At 48.2% G+C, this 20,689-nt stretch overlaps 7 protein-coding genes across 7 annotated transcripts; 3 read left to right on the top strand and 4 right to left on the bottom strand.

The window, feature by feature from the left end:
• Positions 1-713: 713 nt before the first annotated feature.
• Positions 714-2,136, top strand: BP5553_03767 (uncharacterized protein; the record flags this gene model as incomplete). The annotated part of the gene is made up of 2 exons (XM_032012390.1): positions 714-1,208; positions 1,273-2,136. The coding sequence occupies 2 exons, from the start codon at positions 714-716 to the stop codon at positions 2,134-2,136; spliced, it is 1,359 nt and encodes a 452-aa protein (XP_031872083.1).
• Positions 2,137-2,497: 361 nt separating this feature from the next.
• On the bottom strand, positions 2,498-2,821 carry BP5553_03766 (putative NADH-ubiquinone oxidoreductase 14 kDa subunit; the record flags this gene model as incomplete). The annotated part of the gene is made up of 2 exons (XM_032012389.1): positions 2,498-2,727; positions 2,788-2,821. The coding sequence occupies 2 exons, from the start codon at positions 2,819-2,821 to the stop codon at positions 2,498-2,500; spliced, it is 264 nt and encodes an 87-aa protein (XP_031872082.1).
• Positions 2,822-3,229: 408 nt separating this feature from the next.
• On the top strand, positions 3,230-5,669 carry BP5553_03765 (uncharacterized protein; the record flags this gene model as incomplete). The annotated part of the gene is made up of 2 exons (XM_032012388.1): positions 3,230-3,409; positions 3,501-5,669. The coding sequence occupies 2 exons, from the start codon at positions 3,230-3,232 to the stop codon at positions 5,667-5,669; spliced, it is 2,349 nt and encodes a 782-aa protein (XP_031872081.1).
• A 673-nt stretch (positions 5,670-6,342) lies between these two features.
• On the bottom strand, positions 6,343-11,739 carry BP5553_03764 (uncharacterized protein; the record flags this gene model as incomplete). The annotated part of the gene is made up of 10 exons (XM_032012387.1): positions 6,343-6,683; positions 6,736-6,841; positions 6,899-7,051; positions 7,106-7,465; positions 7,543-7,787; positions 7,837-8,557; positions 8,616-9,119; positions 9,177-9,311; positions 9,363-9,377; positions 9,439-11,739. 10 exons carry the CDS (start codon positions 11,737-11,739, stop codon positions 6,343-6,345), a joined length of 4,881 nt encoding a protein of 1,626 aa, XP_031872080.1.
• A 1,150-nt stretch (positions 11,740-12,889) lies between these two features.
• Positions 12,890-13,624, top strand: BP5553_03763 (uncharacterized protein; the record flags this gene model as incomplete). Its single annotated transcript, XM_032012386.1, has 1 exon — positions 12,890-13,624. One exon carries the CDS (start codon positions 12,890-12,892, stop codon positions 13,622-13,624), a length of 735 nt encoding a protein of 244 aa, XP_031872079.1.
• A 557-nt stretch (positions 13,625-14,181) lies between these two features.
• On the bottom strand, positions 14,182-15,476 carry BP5553_03762 (uncharacterized protein; the record flags this gene model as incomplete). The annotated part of the gene is made up of 2 exons (XM_032012385.1): positions 14,182-14,957; positions 15,026-15,476. The coding sequence occupies 2 exons, from the start codon at positions 15,474-15,476 to the stop codon at positions 14,182-14,184; spliced, it is 1,227 nt and encodes a 408-aa protein (XP_031872078.1).
• Positions 15,477-17,557: 2,081 nt separating this feature from the next.
• Positions 17,558-19,675, bottom strand: BP5553_03761 (Cysteine proteinase; the record flags this gene model as incomplete). The annotated part of the gene is made up of 1 exon (XM_032012384.1): positions 17,558-19,675. One exon carries the CDS (start codon positions 19,673-19,675, stop codon positions 17,558-17,560), a length of 2,118 nt encoding a protein of 705 aa, XP_031872077.1.
• Positions 19,676-20,689: the final 1,014 nt, after the last annotated feature.

Here is a 20,689-nt window from a genome sequence, read left to right as displayed (position 1 = left end):
CCTTATTTGCAGGCGTATAAGTAATCCCCCCAAATGCAGCCCCAAAGCTGAGAGCATTTACCAATTGCTCTTGAGACCCTACTATCTTTGAGGTCATCTAGAAACCCGCTTGGATCTTATAGTGTCTGTGTGCGGCTACCCGTATCTGATACGGTATGAGGGGTTTCGAGGCGAGCCATAAAGGGCGCGTGAAAGTAGATGCTTAGGGGAGGTATAGAGTATATAAGGATGAGATACGAAGGCTCTGGTCAAAGGCTGGCAGAGCAACAGTTACTGCCGTAACATTAGGGCATCTCTAGGCGCTGTAGGTCTCAGCTTTAGGGGCTGAAGCCTAAAGCCCACGCTGTAGCCGAATATCCTCCAGGCTCTTCAGGCTCCTCCCGTTGCTAGGTGACGGGTTCATAGCCCTTAGCATTGGCTCCCCCTGCTTAGCGTATATCAGGGCTTTTGACCAGAGCCTTTGTATTGGGAAGATGTAGTAGCAACTTGGTGGTGTTGTATTGTATTGGAGGAGATGAAGGTGAACTGAGTTGTCATCGGAGCAACCCCTGGGCCTCGCCGACCCCTCCAGCCCCCGCTAAATTTTTATCGTCCGAAGCTTAATTCCTCAGCCTAACTCGCCTAACTCCGACCGAGAGAGGAACAAGCGCAAACAGTCATGTTCATACAATACTACTCCCGTCACCACATCACCTCAAAAGAACACCAGAACAATGGCATCCCCTTCATCCGCGACTGTAGAGCCCGCCGGGCCAAATCCTAGTACCAAGCCTACCCAACCGGAATCTGCTGCGCCACGACTCTCGGGTGCCGAATTAAAAAAACAAAAGCAAGCTGAGAAGGCTGCGCGGAGGGCGCAAACAATCCAAGAGAAGCAGGCTGGGGTTCCGCCAGCAGCCCAAAAAGTCAAAAGTGACACTACGACAGGCGCAAAGACCCAGCAGAAAAGGCCCAGCTCAGCTGCAGCTCCAAGAGACCTTCCAGTCAGATCGCAACGGCCGGCGGCAGCAGCTACTCCCGAGGCACCTAAGAAAGAAGACAAGACGGTGGAGCTATTTAGGCATTTATATAAACCGCGAGTGACGAGCATTGCGGGCGCGGGGAAGGATGTTCATCCTGCAGTTCTGGCACTGGGATTACAGATGAGCAGTTACACCATCTGCGGGAGCTGTGCAAGGCTTGTTGCGACATTGCAGGCGTTTAAGAAAGTTCGTTCCCCTGGGGGATTTTTGCCTTTGTCTGTTAAAGGGTTGCTGCTAATGTTTGTATAAGGTTATCGAGTCATATGCAACCCCACCAGGAAATACCCTCACTAGACATCTCACATCTCACGTCCTCTCCCCTCAGATCGAATATCTCGCCGCTTGCCGACCACTATCTATATCTATGGGAAACGCAATTCGTTGGCTTAAGCTCGAGATTTCAAAAGTCGATATAGACGTTCCTGATGCGGAGGCTAAAAAGGGTCTTTGTGACGCTATCGATGTCTTTATCCGCGAGCGAGTCACATTTGCCGACCAGGTCATTGCCTCCAGTGCTGTTGAAAAAATAAAAGACGGCGACGTTATCCTCACATATGCAAAGAGCAGTGTCATCCAGAGGACGCTAATGACAGCACACCAGGAGGGTAGGAAATTCCGAGTTATAGTAGTCGACTCCAGGCCATTACATGAAGGAAAACATCTAGCTGCAGCTTTGGTGGGCATAGGTATAGAAGTCAAATACTGTCTCATTAATGGGCTAAGTCACAATATCCAAGATGCGACAAAGGTCTTACTGGGGGCTCATGCTATGATGAGCAATGGAAGGCTATTTTCAAGAATTGGGACGGCTCTCGTTGCGATGGAAGCAAATGAGGCAGACAAACCTGTGCTCGTCCTCTGCGAAACGATAAAGTTCACAGAGAGAGTGGCTCTTGACTCTATCGTCCATAATGAGATTGCGCCTGCAGACGAGCTGGTCATTCCCGGGGGGCCGTTAGAGAAATGGGGTGATGTGAAGAAGTTGCAGTTGTGTAATCTGATGTACGATGTCACACCGGCAGAGTATATCCAGATGATTGTTACAGAGTCTGGAAATGTACCGCCTACATCGGTGCCGGTTTTACACAGATTAGGCAACGAGAGCCAAGGTTGAAATGGTGAGGGCAGGGGAAATCACCATCTGGCTATAATTAAGCCTCATTCGCACAATCATATCGGGCCATGGGGCTTAGGGTGGCTCATCCGTATAATGGGTTGATCGATAATGATGTAAGGGCCCATAGCTACATTACAGCCTAGCAAGGCTACAGCATCAGCGGGTGTAAGTTATTATAACGATCCGGACCACCCGAAACACCCAGAACAATTGAATCCGAATGTCTTTATTTGTCTTCCGCAAGCCGTTGTTTAATTGTTAACCGTAGAAATGCCATCTTATTGTAGCACATCCTCCTCAGCCCAGTTCTGTACAATGGCTCAATTTTCCAGCCCTCCTTCCCCTTTCCACCCACTCATCAGGACTCCTGCACTTTCTCAAGACCCTCCCTTTCCGCCCTCCTCGCCCTCTTCTCTAACAATTGCTGCTTCCTCGCCTGCAAAATCGTCTGCTGTCTCTGATCCACGCCCAAAAGCCAATAACCGAAACTAGCGCCGAGACCGCCATACAGAGGGTATCCCCATAGTGAGCCACGGTTAAAGAAGGGACGCATTTCCAGGCCCAATTGCCAGGCGCGAACTGCGAGGCCTATTAAGAGAGAGTGGGATTAGTGGGGGGCAATGTAAGAGGGAGGATCGGAGCGCATACCGAAGCCTGTCCAGAAGACAACTTTGTGAACCATTGTGGGGGTTGAAAGCGCCTGATTTAGGGAGTTTCCAGGAGGAGAAGGCCTTCAATCCAATGTGCTTGGTTGAATGCTGCGATGGGGCGGGAGTTTATGGTGTGGTTCGCCAGCAATGGCAATAATTTGTAACTTCTCACCTCAATATCTCAACTTGACGTTGGAGCTCAAGGTTCAGCGATCGACGCTAGCTCAATCGCACGTGATCTCGTGGCGCGGCGTGAATCTAGCAAATCGCGAACTTATACTCTTAATCCCTATCGAGAGCCTACAACTTGTACTTATAGCTTGGGCGCATACAATCCCTTCCCACTATCAACATTGAAGTGCCCTTTCTAATTCCCTCTCGGCCAGGGCCAACACACCAGCCCATGCTGTAATACAACCCAGCTCTGTGGCCTCCCAAAAATGGCACCCTCGAAGGAAGCCGTTTTTGATCCTACGACAGGCAGGAAAAAGCTGAAGACTTCCGATCTGCCACTCACTTCTGCGACGCGCGGAGCAATCGAGGGGCTAAGTCATAGGTTTAAAAAGAAAGGCGGCTATGACTCCTTGCGGAAGCAAGTGTGGGAGGACTTGGAACGAAGTGTACGCATCCCTCCTTGAGCTCCTTGCCTCAACATTTACCCTCTCCTGACATTGAATGTACACGAGGCTAATGGTAGTGATGAATGCGCAGGACTTCGAGGCCGGAATTAAAGATGAGATCCTCAAAGTTGCGGAAGCCGAGATTGATAAAAACCCGGAACAGCTTCTCAAATTAGATAAAGGCAAAGCGACGTTACTTATTGAGGGCGCCGTGGATCGTGCGGGTGTTTATCAGGAGGCGGAAAAGAGGATTGATGCGCTTATCGATGCACATCTCGCCGCCATCGTGAGTGGGGTCAGAGGGCTCAGGGCCGAAGATATTGGCCAGGAAGCTGCAGCCGAGGAAGAGTTGAGGGGTAGCAAGACAGAGGAGCAGTATGCCGAAGAAGCGGCAATGAGACGAGCCGAGAGAGAAAAGAAGAGGCAGGAGGCGAGAGAGATGGAGAGAGAGGCCGCGGATGAGAAAAAGAAGATTGAGCGGGCAAAGCGGAAGGAGGAGGAGAAGAAGATTGAAGCTGAGCAGGAGAAACGACGGGTAGAGAGAGAAGCAAGGAGGAAGGCTGAACGGGAAAGAGAGGAGGAGAAGGAGAGAGAATTGCGTGCACATGAGCGGGAGAAGGAGAGGGAGAGGGATGCAGCTAGGGATCGCGATCGTCACCGTGAGAGAGATCGCGAGAGAGACTACGACCGAGAGCGAGACGAACGGCACAGAAGGCACGATGATGACTCTGCCCGCCGGCCCTCAGCCAGAAATGACAAGGAACCAACCAAAATCCCAAAGGCCGAGCTTTCCAAAGAGGATATCGAACGCCTCGAGCAGGAGGCTCTCAATGATCTTCTGAAGGAAGGCAAGCGCGTTGCACAGCGATCAAGACATCAATTAGAGCTCGACATCGACGAGACTCTAGCGCCACCCCCTCGAAAAGCCATGCCAGCTTCAGCCATCAAGCCCATCTCCAAAGACTCCAAATCTACAGAAGTTAAGAAAATACCAACAGGGCCAAAAGCAGCTAAGGTCGATGCAGACGGGTTTAAGACGCCCCTTCCGAAAATGGCTGAAGAAGAGAAACTCGATAGTCGCGAGAGGCGGAGTCGTCAGAAGAGCCATAGCCGTGATAGAGCCTCAACTCGGCGGCCAAGTCGAAGCAGAAGTCGTCGCCGTGACAGCAGAGACCGAGAATCTGTACGTTCCTCAAGACGAGATAGTCGGGAACGCGATAGAGACTCAGGCCGTACCCGGCGTGACAGTCGAGACAGGGACAGGCGACGGCACGATAGCAGAGATAGGGACCATCGACGTGAAGACAGTAGAGACCGGCGCCGGAGAGATAGCAGGGATCGCTCCCGGTCTCGTGATCGTGATAGGAGACGAAGCTATCGATCGCGAAGTCGAAGTCGAGACCGTCGCGATAGAGACAGGGATCGCATTCGTGCATCCAGTCCTAGAATCAGCAGAGAGGAACAAGAAGCTATCAAGCTGCAGGGTATCAAAGAGCGTGAACTGGAGGCCAAGGAATGGTTGGCCGCTAGGAATGAAGCACAAGAAAAGGGCCTCCCGCTCCCAGTGTGGGGTGAGTGGAAGAGAGAACGGGATAGGCAAACTGCCAACGCCAACCCGAGCCTACCTGCAGCTCATGGCAAGGATGAACCAAGCTCTTCTCGCCGGCGGGATTCGAAGGATCGCGAGCGGGATAGGGTCGGCAGATCTTCACGAGCCGATCGAAGCAGATCACGTCCCCCTACTGCCAGGAGAGAAAGGTCTACTAGTCCGGTCAATATCGATCGCTATGTGCCCGGCGCTGCCAGGCGCAGTAGCACAGCCCGTCGAGACAGGAGTAGGAGTCGGGATCGAGATCGTGACCGCGACCGTGATAGGGATAGGGGCCATGATGGGGATCGAGATAGGGATAGACACCCGAAAGACGGCGACCTGAAGACTAGAAAAAGGTCTCGGTCCCGGGATAGGAGTCGTAGAAGAGATAGGAGCAGAGACCGGGATCGAGACCGTAAGGCTAGGAGTAGGAGCCGTAGCGTGTATAGCAGACGCGATAGGGACAGTCGGAGAGATAGAAGTAGAAGTCGGGAGAGGGAGAGGGACAGGGACAGAGATAGAGACAGGCGGCGAGATAGAAGTCGAAGCCATGGTAGAGATAGGGAGAGGGAGAAGGATAAAGATAGGGAAAGGGGAAGAGACCGTGACTATGACAGGAAGCGGAGTCGAAGTAGGGGAAGTAGGAGGGAGTCGAAACGCGGCGATTAGTGTATAGAAGGCTACATAAAGGTGTAGCTGCTAATATTATATCAAAGATTGTCATCTGTTCCATGAAGCCAGTTTCTTACTAGATAGTTCGACGCTAAGCGGAATGAGTTATATACATGTCATGCGATTACTGGGTATCAAGACAGCACACTGTGCGAGGTAACTGTTTGTACATTGTACTTATAAATTAGCTGTAACGGCTAAGCCATAGCCCAATAAGAAGGGAGGCTATATTGGAAGATATTATATTCGACTAGTATACCTGTTTCATTCAAGAAATATTCCAAATAGAAAGGATGCCCCTAACTAAATCCCGGCTCATAATAATTACTTTGTCAATGTTTGTAGTTACACCTGATAGTTTCCAGAGAGATAATGTTTTGGTAACAGTCGGAGTCTGAGGCGCAAAGTAAAGTTCTTGGGAGGTCAGGAGACCTCTGATAGTAGGTATTAACTCTAGTTTGTATGATAAAATCCAAATCAAACCATCTTCATAGGTTTAATTTTAGATATCTCGTTTAGAAATATATTCATACCGTTGGGGTCGATAAAGCCGCAAACGGAAAGACAATTAAATAAGCACTATTTCCAAGCTTGATAGCACGAAAAATCCAAAATAATAAACCACCCAAGAGGAAAAGGCTACTATATAAATCCAAGAAATATTCGACTATTATTTCTCAGACGAATCGCCAGTTAAAATCTCTTCCGACTGAGCGACAACAACCTTACTCGGCTTACCCTCTCCCCGCTCAATTCGGGACTCCGCTTGTGGGGAAGCTCTGTGTCGACGGTATATAAATTTTGGCTTGAGTTTGGCCCGCAGCTGAGTTAGACCTGAAGTACCACTCGTTTTAGGCACAACGTTTTTTAGTCTCTGGGTGATGGGCGAAGAAGGTTGTTTGGGACCCTTGTTTTGGGAGGCACGAGGACCAGGTCCAAATAGATCTAGCAACTTGTTGATATATATGGCTATGAGGACTAAGGGAATAGTAAGCGCTGCAGAGGTGCCAACTATAGCCAGGTTAGCCGTTTTGACTAGTATATACGCAAGAGTTTCACGAACATATTCTTGAAAATATCCAATCCGATGTATACAACAGGTTTCCATCTGCGTGCGGGAATGACTTGATGTTTAGTGCGAAGAAAGATGATAGGAAGGACATTGGTAACTAAAGCGCAGTGACTTGGTGAGCATTTCGAAAAGCATAATTGCAGAGGCTTCTTACAAATATAATCGTAACAATCGTGAAGACGAGGATCGTCCTTCCCTGTTTTGTGGTCTCTATCGACTGCTTAAACGTTTGCTCAGTTTGTATCCGCGCTTGAGCAGCTTCCATGATGTTCGCATTCTTCTGCTTAAGATCCAGGAGATGATTAAGCTGCGTAGATCAGCTTAGGTTCTCCGTTGTAGACAAAGTATTGGGGGAACTCACCGAATTATACGCGGTGCCAGCATCCATCTGCAATTTCCGGATTTTCTCAATTCGCAATTTGATATCACTGCGTTCTCGGTAGTAGTTGAGTACAGGGTCTTTCTCGATTTTCTGTTCTGCCACTGTATCTGGTTGGGAAATCAAGGTGGATAACCTCTGCAACAAATCTTCCTGGTCTTCGAGAATACTGTGAAGAATGTTGAGTTCATCGCGAATATCCTTGATCTCCTCAAGTAGCTTGATATCTTTCTGGAGGTCCAACCCATGGGAATGGGAACTAGTATCGTCCATCTCGTGGGGGTCCTCATGTTTGCTAATCTCTCGTTTGAAGACCTCGAAGCACCTAACCTCTTCATCTGTCTACAGATTACGTGATAAAAGTCAGACACAATAAGTAGAGGAAAATAAAGTGAGAACAAGCTCACGGTTTATCTTACCACAATACTAATAGAGCCCGAGAACATATGAAGGAACGATTCAGGTCCGTCGGGAAGACTTGCGTGACAGTCTTCTATGAAGCCGGCACACAAGCTCGTTATAACTGTAGCAAGATGATAAATCGATGAAATTTCTGGGCGCGTATCTTCGTGTATGTGCAGGCGAATTTTATCAACCAGCTCACGCCGGCTGCTCTCCTTGGTTTCTCCGCCACAACTTTTTGGGAAGCAAGTGACCACGGTCTCTGGAGGATAGCAGTCAGTAATGGAACCGCGTTCGAAGAAGAAACCTACTATCATCTATGACCCAGAGCCATAGTTGGTCCACCATTCCCATCTGGAAATTAGAATCATCATCTGGCGTTTTGCTGTTGCTCCCATGGTTGTGCTCCGCTTCTTCTTCCCACTTCCGAGTTTGATATCGACGTACGACCTGATCCGCATCACGCCGACTGGTATCGGCAAGTGACGAGTAATAGTACTGGTCGATCGATCGAGACGTGTGAATACCTTTTTCCTCTCCAGGCCGAAGGTACTGTTGGTACAATCCGTTGGTTTTCGAATCATTTTGACGGTTCTTCATACCTTGCTTGACGATGTCAATAGAGTCCTGAAGCCTCTCACGCCACTCCAGAACTTCGGAAGGAGTATTTTCCATCCTCAGCTCTTTGAGACACTTCTCAATTGACTTTAGATTTTCTTTCGATTCTAGACTCGTGTTGTCGTTAGTGTTGATACTAGCGATCGCCTCTCGAAGCCTCTGGAGTTCGTCGCATGTACAAGAGCCCAACTTTAGCCTCTTGGAGTCACAGAGCGTCTTCTCTAGTAGATTATTACCCTGCATAATCGCGTTCGTAAGGAGGGCCAATCTGGCTGGTCGAACAAAGTCCTCCAAAACTGCATTCTCTTGTGGATTCTTGCTCTTGGGTGATATACGATGGACCTCCTCCGCCAGTCGGATCGCTTGTCGTAACTTTCGGTGGGCCTTTACAGTCCGAAACGTGAGATATGGCAACTAAATAACATTAAAAATGCTGTAGTGTCTTAATTCATATCGGCCAGGAGCTGCTTACGCATAGGGCCATTCTACAGCCTTCTAAATGGACCGTTGCGGGCTCACACATGGACTCCCCCTGGCCTGATCTTGGAACCTCCTTATTTGGCTGGTCATTTGTGTGGTGCTGCTTGGGTTCCGGCTGTTCAGCGCGCCGCTCGAGATTTTTCGTTTCCTTGTCGTTTTTCGTGACACTGTTATCTTTGATTGTAGTCAGTTGCACCCGATCCTCCACGTCCTGCAGGTTACCTCTCACTTCTTTACCCCCGCGTTCTTTGGTAGCATCTGACATGTACAGATTCGTAGGGCCTCCGTACTGTCCCCTTGGTTGAACAGGGCCAGCGACTATACCTTTGGAAGTGTTGGCCACAGCGCCCGTCTTATTGGTTTTAGGCTCTGGAGGGTTCTCGGGTTTCTGTGACCCTTTTGGTTTTTTAATTTTGCCCAGTTCTTCTTTCTTCGCTTGATTTTGAAGCGTGGTGATGTTTGCTCCGCCTCCGGTGTGAAAATCCTTGTTCTCAAACTATATCCTCTTGTCAGTGATTTCACGCTTATTATAGTTCAGTTTCCAAGCCCTTACAGTGAGAGCTGGATACATAAATCGGCATTGAGTTTTTCCAAGATGCTCACGGCGGTTCTGTTCCACAAAGTGCCTCAGTCTTGTATATTCGCCGGCGGATTGCTTGGATTCATATGAAATTCTTCTCATGAGGTCCTGTACGATAATGAGCGCAGTTCAGATGAAAGCAATGTTGACTATTCATACCTCTACCCATATCCACTACTCGAGGCTTTTGTTAGAGTACGCTACTGGACGAGTTGGCAGGGATAATTTAACTTACATTGTTGGCAGGGATATGAATCCATCGGAAACGCTGCTGGAGCTTGATATTCCAATTATCTCTTGCTTGGGACATGATCTTCTCTGGACCTTCTTTATAAATAATATCATATACAGCACTTTTTCTCTCGAGTGTGTAGAAACGACCATCCGAAGGGTAAAAGTCAATGATATTTGCATGGACCCTTTTGCAGACCTCTTGAAGGCCACCAGGTCCCAAATGCGGCTCAACTAACTGGATAGGTTTCCGAGGAAGCCTTAGCGGCGTTTCCAATAGGCTGACGATTGTTCGGACGAGATGGAAACCATCCTTCAAACGTCTAGCCATATTCACAGCGGTCAAAACGCCTTCCCCTTCGTCCCCTATAGTAGCCTCAGGATTAGCCCCGTTCATCAGCATATATCTCACCACCTCCACTGCCCTTGGATCATTATAGTTGACAGCCCAATGAAGCGGAGTCCATGACTTCGTTAGCGAAAGGGTGCGCGTGTCGATAAATCCGATGCCGCTGAAACCCATCATTTTTCGTAGTAATTGCTGGACAACCTGCTCGTGCCCGTTCCGGGCCGCTGCCAGAACAGATTTGGGGCCAGCATCGTCAGAGAGTATCATTTTAGGATCAGTCTTTTCGTATTCATGCAGCAACATCTCAATGATATTTTCTTGACCACCAACAGCGGCCCAATAAAGTGTATCTCTAAGCGCAGCGTGGGTTCTTAGTTTCCGGACCAGCGTTATGTGGCCATTACGAGCAGCCCAATACAAGGTCTTCTTGGTGGATTCCTCCAGGTTGAACTCAATGTCCAAGAGCAGGGCACCTATTGCCTCGACCTGTTTCGGATTTGGTCTTTCCATCTTCGGCCACTTTTGTCCGCTTTCCATCTCTTCCAGAGAAATATCAGCCTCATTGTTCACCAGAAGCTGCACTATGGTCTTGTTGCCTGCATCGGTTGCGATTGCAAGTGCAGTCTCTCCGTTGAGGTTTTTCTCCGCGATGATATTGCGAACCCCCTCTGATAAATGCTTCAGCAGCAATGCAATCGGGCCTTCACCTTTCTTGTCGCTGGCTAGATGTAAGGCAGTATTGCCGTCGGAATTCTTTGCCGTCAAGAGAGCGGCTTTCCTGTTCAAGAGTAGCTCCATTGTCTTAGTGTGTCCGTACTTGGATGCATGGTGCAAGGCTGTCCACTGTGCAGCATCTCGTGTATTGATGTTGGCGCCGTTTCGTAACAAAACCGCTACAACATCTTCGCTTCCATTCACCGACGCAATGTGTAATGCGGTTTCGCCAGCTTTTGACTTCGATTCGATGCCAACTCCAGTTTTAGTGGGCACAATCTTCGTCTCTGGTTGTTTGTCCTCTATAGTTAAACGTGGGCCCGATTGCTGATCGACATCAACTGGAGCGCCATCCTTAAGTACTAGCTCAGTGAAGGCGACGCTTCCTGAAATGGAAGACCAATGCAATGCTGTGTACCCGTCATTATCTGCTGCTGCAGGATCAGCTTTTTCCAAAAGCAGCAAATGCCCAACTGGTTCGTGGCCTCCCCGAGCAGCCCAGAGAAAGGGTGTCATGCCAACTTCATTAGCTGTTCCAACATCTGCACCTTTTTTAAGCAAACTTTCTGCAAGTTGGAGGTTTCCATGGAACGCCGCGTGGCTCAATTCCGAATCTCCTTCTGCATCGACTGCTCCAAGTCTGGCCCCATTGTCCAACAGAATCTCAGCAATGTCCGCTTCATTACATATGGCAGCCTGTAAGAGCGCCGTGGCCCCATTCGGAGTCTTCACATTGACATCTGCGTTACTTCTCAGCAATAGGTTCACAGTCGTTTTGTTTCCTTCAGTGACGGCTCTCCAAAGAGGGGTCTCTCCATCATCGTCTCTGATCTCGATACCGGGGTTTTCCCACAAAATGCGCTTTACAGCCTTATCGCAATTCCATAACACCGCGCGGTATAGTGGTGTAATTCCACCTCGCCCTTTAAAATTAACATTGGCGCCTTTGTTCAATAAGAGGTCCAAAAATCTTTCATCTGGCATCGTGGCAGCTCTCCAAAGAGGGGTCTCTCCATCCTCGCCCGTAGCTTCGAGATCTGGTATTTCATGTTGATTCATCAAGAACTCCACGATTTGATACTGCCCGAACAATACTGCTTTATATAAAGGAGTCATTCCATAACTATCCTTGGTATTGATGTCGGCGCCTCGAGCAAGACAAAGTTCAACTTCATTAAGGGCGCCCTCTCCGGCCGCTTCAACCAAGCGCGTATTAAAATAATTGCCAGTAAACTCGGGCATATTGATATAAGGGCTCGGGCAGATATTAATGATTCGGAATATTAACGGGCGGCGCCCATGGAAACTCGAACAGTTCCACCAGAAAGCGGAGATTGCTTCCGAGATGGGATGTTTTCGAGTCTCTGGGTGATTGGCCTCCCAGCTCAGGACAAGACAACACTGAGTCCAAACTGCAAAGGCCTTTCCCCCGCGACTTGGTATGCAAAATGTGGCTTATTCCGGTCAGGCGGTGGTAAATGATGATGAGAAGCGGACATTGTCAGAGAGCGTTGTCGTGATCTATCGTAGATGCCATGCATGGATGAGGCTGCAATGGTATTTGGGGTGTACTCTGGAGGGAGTAAGACAGCATTGAGGTGGCAGCCGATCAACCCACCTTGGTACTTCGCACTCATACTCTCCCCCCCCTAATTACTTGTAATCGTGGGCCCCCTGTCCTCCTATACAAAATAGCCTTACGACCAGGGGGCCCACTGCGAGAATACTTCGCACTCATAGTGTAATCCTCGAAACTTCAGCCCAAAGTTCCAAACAGACCCTGCGCCGGCGCACTTGTGCTCCCACACCTCTCGTAAGCGGACATTACGAAGAACTCCCTCAGCATGGTCACTGAACCATGGTGGCGCACAGCCGTGGGGTCCTGGGAAGGGCAGCAGGGACGCATATAAATAAATGATCCTCTCTGAAGGTGTCCATACTGCGGATTTTGGACTGCTCGGAGACCACCACATCTAAGCAAGCTTCTTTTGGCGACGTCCTATGAAAGATCGCTAAGCACCACCACGTGTCTCGGCTCTGCTATGGCACTAAAACTAAGCTTTATCTAGGTACGTAAACTGCGTAGCAGCGAATCACGGACACTTGGTTTGTCGCTCGAGAATAGCTTCTCTTTCACGCTCTAAAGCTATCAAGGTAGCATGGCTCGCATGGGTGGATCGGATTTAAGTAAAGCCGAAACTCAGGGGCTAAATTGGACGACCTCCAGCTAACCACCAGCAGCCAACGGCTTCCAATCACCAACGTCCTTGTATACAGTAGCAATGACTAGCGAAATAATACGATACATAGGTACCTAGTAGCCTGTGCTGCTTAAGCTGGGCTTAGTTGCGAACCTTCCAAAACAAGAAAACCAACCCGTCAAATCCTCACCATGTCAGATACGTCCGACGAAACCGAAATCCCAGATGAGCTTGAACGCTTCGTCAAAAACCTCGAAAGGGAAGAATCTGAAGGACACTGGGGATTCACAGTTTACACCACATATCCAATCCCCTCCACCGCCACCTCTACTTTAGAAGCGTCTACCGATGAAGCATTCGACAAGAGCGTTTGCGAGCGATTCCAGTCATACATCGCCGCCTACCTACGCTTTGAGGCCGAGAAGCCATACGGAGTAAAGATCCCACTCCACATCGAATACATCCGACTCCCCTCCGCAAGCCTCTACGACGCGCGAACACATTTCCGAGCTAAATACGGCTGGCCTGTGAAATACCAGGAAGGTAAGGAGGAGAGGACCCACGAGCATCATGATATGCGACATAGATATTTTGTTGTAATTAACGAGGAGACGATCAAGACATTGTTCGATGCTCCCGAAGCTATTGCAAAGATTCGGAGAGGCTTAGACTATAGGGAGGTAACCGAGAAAGAGGATGAAATTGTTATAACAGTTGTGCAGGTGGATTATAATGAGGCGTGTGAGGGGATAATATTTGCGACAGCATCAAGGCAACCGACGAAAGGTAGTTCCGATTGTACTACATTTTATAGTTATATTAAGACGACACCGAGGTGGCTAAAGGAGATTTGGCTTGAGATTATAGATATGGATGTTCAGTTCCTCTTTAAACACAAGGACCACGTGTATAAAGGGGGGTGGTAAAGGATAAGGTAGAATCCAACTCAACTGATCCTCCTGGCTCTAAGGTTATCGTAAAATCAACATCGGTACTTGGTAATATCTTTAATCACCTTGAAAATGGACGTAGCAACCGCCATTATCCGTGGAGATGGTAAAATATCATTTTCTTTACAATTCTTCCCACTCACATTGCTGTCTTATTACTACCAATTCTTCTACAAGCTTTGGACTTGGGAGTTAACACACATTTGTTAGGAAGCAAATATTTTGTCGAGTCGAGTTACCCGAGTAGATATAATAGATATAAAATCTACACTAGAATTTTAGATATAATATTCTATCTTGTGTCTACGTGCATTACTAAAATTCCTACACTCTAGATAATAACAATTTGTGTATGACAAGACGGCTCTTAGTAGCTAGGAATAGGGTTGAAAACGTTTTGTCATTTGTGGAATTAACTGATCGGCGACAACAGGCATAGTCCTGGGGAATATATAGAGAAGCTAACACCCAGCTTAAGCTAAAATGTTTGAAAAAACACTTGTGATAAAGAGTGCGAGAAATTTAGCATAATACTAGTGCACTGGCTGCGCCGTCAAACTTTGGGTCGCCTCTCTTTCACGAAGTACCTTCACACCCTCAATATCAACGTATCCGGTCTCAAATCCAAGTTTGTAGACGACAGCACCGGGACCAATTTCCATCGTATACCTCCTGAATTGCTTCTTGTTCGAGCGCGCCACAAAAGGGTTCGCTCGGAAACCGAAGAAGTCCTTGTACTCCACCCACCAACACAGATGGCCGCAGACTAGGGTCGGTGCTTTGAATCGTATGTCCGGGGTCAAGGTCGGCGAGCGGCATGAGGCCTTTTGTTCGTTCTCAGTGAGAAAGTCATATCCAAGGCGCCTGAAGCCTGCTACGAAGGCATCCTCAGCAATCTGCGCCTCAACCGTCCGTACTCTTTGCTTCTCGATTCGCCTAGCCACACCTTGTGGCGTGTTTTCGACTGGCAACAGACGTAGAGCAGCGGCAAGTAGCGCAGAGACGATTGCTTCATCTAGAGTTGTTTTGGTATGCCTGACAATGAAATCAACTGTAGGTTGCTGGGAACGATGACGAACAGCGAAGGCAAAGACGGGTGTAATAACCGAGCGATCGAGGCCAAGGTATTCGACTAGAATTTCTTTAATAGAGAGAGCATTCGAACTAATCCGGGAGCCGGTGCCACTGTTATGTATACAATGATGTTGATCAAGTTGTCTTTCCGTGTCGAAATCGGCAACATAAGGACACCGAGGACACGCGTTGTGGCGGGAATTATCAATCAGCTGGTGGGTTCTACCCTCCCCTTCTAAAGACTGGGTCAGCTGGCTACTGGACTCTAGTATATAGGATTATTAGGAAGACTTGTATATATACCTTCGCAGAAAACTTCCTTGGGCACAGCCTCCTTTCCATCGCCCACTTTCAGCTTGGCCCTGATGGGTTTTGTCGTAACTCGAGTCGGCTTTCTGATGCGTCCCGACTTTCTGTCAACGCGATACTGTCTGGCCACCGGAGCACTCTCTGATGAAGTACTATTTGGCATAGTAGTATCGCTTCCAAGCCCACTAGGCGACAAGAGCGTGGGGAAAGTAGCCTCCGCTGCTGACTTTGATTCAAATAAACCCGCTGCTAGAAGATCTCCTAAAATCCTGCAGGTTTTCCTCGTATCCACTGATACGGCGGATTGCTCATAGTAGAGGTGATCTTTGTGCTTCTCCACTACCTTGCGTATCTTACTCCGTTTCCTTAGCTTTGCAAGTTTATCTTTGAAAATGTCGCGATAGGCAAGATATACTATCCTCTTATCAAGGTCTGTATCTGACATAGTGCATCCGATGACCTAATGAGAGCACCAGGACGAAGATTATGATTTCGGACGAGGGCAATGTAGAGCAAATCTAGATTGGGAATCTGCAGGGTTCTGTCCTAGATGCTGGATCGCATCAAAACATAGGAGCGCGTTACCTGTTGGACGCGTTTCGTTCGGGGATTTAGCCGATTCAGAGGGTGGAAGTAGATCGAAATTACAAGGAGTGAATCGTACGCTGTAACTTGCAAGGCGGTAGATATACAGAGAAAGCTGGTGGTTTTTCGTGACTATATCACCTAGATTGCCCACCACTACACCAGACCGCCAAGTGCAGACGACCCTACCAACTGCAAATGTACGTACGTAGATGACTAATTATATCTGGCAGGCACTCTCAGCGCCCAGGCTGTATACTAGGTCTGCCTACTCCAAATGCAGCAATTCAGAATGAGAATTTAAGTCTGTTCATCGTCATGTTTCTGGAATTGAGCGAAGACTTCCTACCTGGAAAGTGAAGCCTAGGTACCTATACCTTTATATATTATATGGCGTCTCTATTCCTTTTTTGTCAACCTCCTTTCCATTGCCAATGCACTAGACGTGTTACCCCGAACGGGTCGGCCCGTAAATCCCTCACGAACCAACTCAGCATGGATGACGGCCTAGTTAGTTTTTGTAAAGCCGGCAACTACCCAGAAGTGATAATTCCAGTGCCCACTTGCGTTGTAAAAAGTTCCGGTACCTTTGAGATCAGCGCAACATATGAAGAGGTATATTCTCCTAAACAAAATTGGTTGGCGATGTGTGCATATTTCGCTCGCTTCTAATATTCGAAGCTGCCTGTGAGAGAATCTTTCGGACGTCTGAGTGTTTTCGAGCCCTAGTTTGGATACATAAACCATATGAAAGCGAAAGAAGTTGCCGTAGCGAGGAGCATTATATAGACGCCCATTGCTAAAACCCCGAGGCGAGTAGACTTCGGAGAGATAATTGTTTGGGTTGGGAGAACTAGGAATAGTGTACATGGAATAAATGAATGAACATAGAAAGACGAAGATGTAACGATAAAACAATATTTGATAGAGATGGCTCGAACAAGCACCCTATACCCCATAGTCGATTTCCAAGGCTCAGGCATGCGAGGTAGCATCTTGGGATTATGTCCCGTAGCCATGAATGAGCAAGAAGCACCACCAATAACAAATACCAGGAAAATTAAACTAACATTAACGTAAAAGCAGATAATAATTCGAACTCCTAGGTGATCGTAGAATGATTTGACCATGGAAGATAGAGACAAAAGTTGACAATGGATTAGGGTCGATGCCGCCTTTAAGTGTTTAGAATGACCACTTGCTGCATGGTGATTCTCTGTACTCACATCGTATTTGGCTTCTGGTTGATATTTCGCATGGCTTTTGTTTCTTTGTCGGCGGCGTCCACGGTCTACCAAGATAAGTGAGAATATGCAAACCTGGTAGTATTTAGCAAAATTTATATCTGAAAGCCAATCTGAATCCGGACAAGTGGAAGGGCTGAATGTATGGGTACGTACTGGTTCGGCTGCCTCGCGAATGCATACGGCTATTGTAGCACAAGAGCCTGGGAATTCTGGGAAACGAGAAATGGGCAGACAACTATTGAAATCAAGAGCTCTTTTCGCTTTCATTTCATCTGACAGAGTTTGGAATTATGAGAAGTTGAGATCACGTACAATATGATGTCGTGCGCTCCTCGCTCAAGCCCCTTTAATGCCGTCGCCTGTGTGTAGGTACGGTACATGTGTTGCGGCCAGTAATACCTAGAACCATATATACATGAGTAGATATGATACATGCTGAATTGAGCTACACCCTGAGTTGGGGCCAATCCAATTCTGCTTTGAACGCTGGCTTACACGGTATGATGCTGTGGGCCATCCCGAGACGCCGTGGTTTAGTAATAATACAATGCCAGACCATTCTTCCGATGGCAGCACTATCAAAAGTGCGGAGAAACTCCTGCCATTCCGTGCCCCGAAACGCCACGCTATGCAAAGGAGATCCTAATCCCATTCCACCCATAAAGTGCATTATCACTTATCCCTCGTGTCGCTGTTAAACCATCAGCAAGCTCCCTGTCGAGCCTGGTAAAACGCCCTCATTCTGTTTCTTCCCACCGGTTTGCTGAATATATGGTGGGACGATAATCGGCTGAGGCAGATCATAATCGTCCTTGTCACCCTCATGAATTTCCTCGTCTTTAAAGTCAGAGACGCTGGTTGCAGTTGTGGCACTTCCTTCGCGGTCTATGGTATTTTGATCCGAAATTGAAGAGAAATCGGTGTCGTCAACTTCCGGGATTGGTGTGTTGATCGCGAGAGCTATATCTTCCGGATTCGATTGTTCTAACACGCGTAAGGGCTCAGGTGGAACAGGTTCGGCTGGGACAGTGGATTGGAGCTGCACAGAAGGGGCGGATTGAAGAGGAGCTGTCTTGGCTGATAGTGGGGTTGCTGGTTCGATGCAATCGTAAAATAACATAAACACACCCCCTTGACCCAAGACATTATCCTCGCTGACCTTCATTACGTCGTCATCGCTCAAACGCCACCACTGCCCTTTCTTTTCTGGATCCCGAGAATCAGTAGCTGGGGGATGCTTCCTGTAACATATGTAATGCCCATTTTCATGGCGCCCGTAGTGAGTCACGACAGCCCTGAGTTCATATATCGGACCCTTTATTCTTGATGGTCGACTACTGCTGGCAATCATAGGTTTCTCGGGATTGAGCAGCCATTCTTCCATTCCAGCCTCATCCCCGCTGCCCAGGCTCCCGAGAGACCAGGAGCCAAGATCGAGGAACTTCGGAAATCGGACTTCAGAATGGTTTTTTCGTAACTCGCCAGTCTGTTCATCAAACAAACTGCGATTAAAGTGTGCCACAAGGGATCTAGGAGGGCGTGCTATGACCGCTTGACGGGTTTTGGTTGCAGAGACTCGACTTTTGGGAGGGATTTTGCACTTATGAAGAAGAGTCTTGTCGTCATAATTATCTTCCTCTAAGGCGGAGTTGACGGCTTCTAGTCTCTCGGTGCTTTGGCGATGTATATGGTTGCCATCTGGTGAGTCCTTGGTGCGGTCTAGGATCGTAGAAAGTAATCTTTGAGACTTCAACAGCGTACATTTCCCACATTCGACGCCTTCGATGTTCTCCAGCTTCGTGTACTCGTCTAGACATTCGGTTATATCTTGGCCCCATGACTTACCTAGAGGCACAGTTAAACAATTAAAAGGGATCATGGAAAATCCCTCAGAATAGCCGCATTTCGTGCACCCAACTCGTTGAGCAATTAACCCTTCTAGTGGATTCCGATATATCGACAAAGGCTGCTGCGACTGGGTTGAGGATCCGGTTCCCTCAACTCCAAATCCCTGAGACCTCCGCACTAACTTTGCAGCCTTGCCAACCTCCTTATCAATCTCATCCAGGACCTTCGAAAAGTACTCCTGAGCATCCTGCTGCTGCCAACTACTCATATTCTTCAGGGCTGCAGGAGTCCATATTTTTCTTCCGTTATTCTGCGGGTCGTTTAGCGTGGCAATGAGCTCCTTCAGCGCTTCCGCCATCTTCATCTCTGGCTTCTCCTTTCCCTTAACAATCCGTACGTCAATACTGGGATTGGTAAGATAACGTGAGAGAGAATCCAGTGACGCCAGCCCCTGGAGCACACTGTTTTGATAACATGAATTATCCCAGTTTCCCAGTCCCGCAGGCCGGCCGTCAGCTCCAGAAGATGTCACGCTAATACCTGGCAAAGAGGATAATCGCCTCCTTGACGCTTGCGCCACTGACCCTATAATCCCACCCGGTTTGTCCAGCCCCAATATGCGCCGCATGGCCTCGCTTTTTGCGGCATGAGTCCGGGGTATGTGCCTTGATGTGGGATTCGGAATTCGGAGCGGGTTCGTGTAGGTTTCGATGGCATCAAGGAGTCGTGAGGGTGTGAGATAAACAACGTAGTTCCAGACTAGCTCAGGGAGAGGTAGAAGATCGTAATCGAGGATGTGAAGAATATGGTAGATGACGGGGATGAGGCAGAGTATGAGCGGGAGTATAAAGCCGATCTGAGTGAAGGATGGATATGTAGTTCCACGATAGTCTTGATGGTATTCAGCGTCGATGCCCAGGTCACCGTCGAAAAGGTCCTGCATTCGCTGCTTGTAACGATTCATGGTAACCCATATGGGCACGGTTCACGGTTCTTTGCGTGGTTCAACAGATTCCACCGGTACGAAAGAACAAGCGTTAACGGTATGATTATGTAGCACATGCGCTGCAAGAATCCTACGTCGAAGCTTTGGGTTCATCCAGGTTGAAGCTTGGCGAAGTGGTGGGGCGAGGGTGCGTTTGATTTGCTCAGCAGACCGATGGCGATCGAGAAGACCCCTGCGATCCTAGGTTCAACGACAAAGTTGTAGATGCAGCAATTTGGGATTCTAAGAATCCTATTTCTGGATATAATACTTTAAGTCGCTCTTCAATCAATTAAGACCTCTAGAAGTCGCGTGTCTTCCAAAGGCGCTGGAAGGGAATGAAGAAGCTGCCTTGAAATGCATCATCCTAAGGTCGGACAAGGGAGCCGTTCTGGTTGCCCGGCTCCAGTTACAACCCTCATGTAGGTGCCTACCTACCTAAGGTATATAGCTATATCTCTGCTGGCACGTGGCTAACTAGGAGTATAGCCTTTAGTCCAATCCCGTGTCAACGCCAGTGCAATGCGGCACTAAAAAGTATTCAAAGTAGATCTCGCCATCGTAGGCTCTCAGACCACTTTAGCACTACACTCTTTTCGACACAATTTGTCAATTGCTCTCCGTGCTATGAGAGAAGATGGCTCTGGTATGCCATAGCTCAATCTATTGTTATCTATTTTGCTGATTCGACAGTTGAGGACATTCCGGAGGCAGATCTCTACAGATACTCTAGGCATCGCTGGGTGTCCGCTTATAGCAACCCCTTACTGGTCATGTGTGCTGACCAGTCAATTACAATGAAGCACGTAATCTATCTCAGAAATATCTCAAGTTCAACCTACAGGAACTTGTACGCATCGCAGTTGAAGCAACCGCTAAAGGGGGGGCCATCGATGTATGCTATTTCAAATTTAGCATAACGTAATATTTCGTACATGTGCTAACCAAATTTCTAGGTACGAATGTACTCAAATGTAAGGAAGGCATGAATAA

This window comes from Venustampulla echinocandica, assembly GCF_003357145.1.
Source record: "Venustampulla echinocandica strain BP 5553 chromosome Unknown scaffold_1, whole genome shotgun sequence".
Taxonomy (NCBI): domain Eukaryota; kingdom Fungi; phylum Ascomycota; class Leotiomycetes; order Helotiales; family Pleuroascaceae; genus Venustampulla; species Venustampulla echinocandica.
Note: the sequence above shows the minus strand (reverse complement) of the source record. Positions and strands in the feature narration are given on the sequence as shown.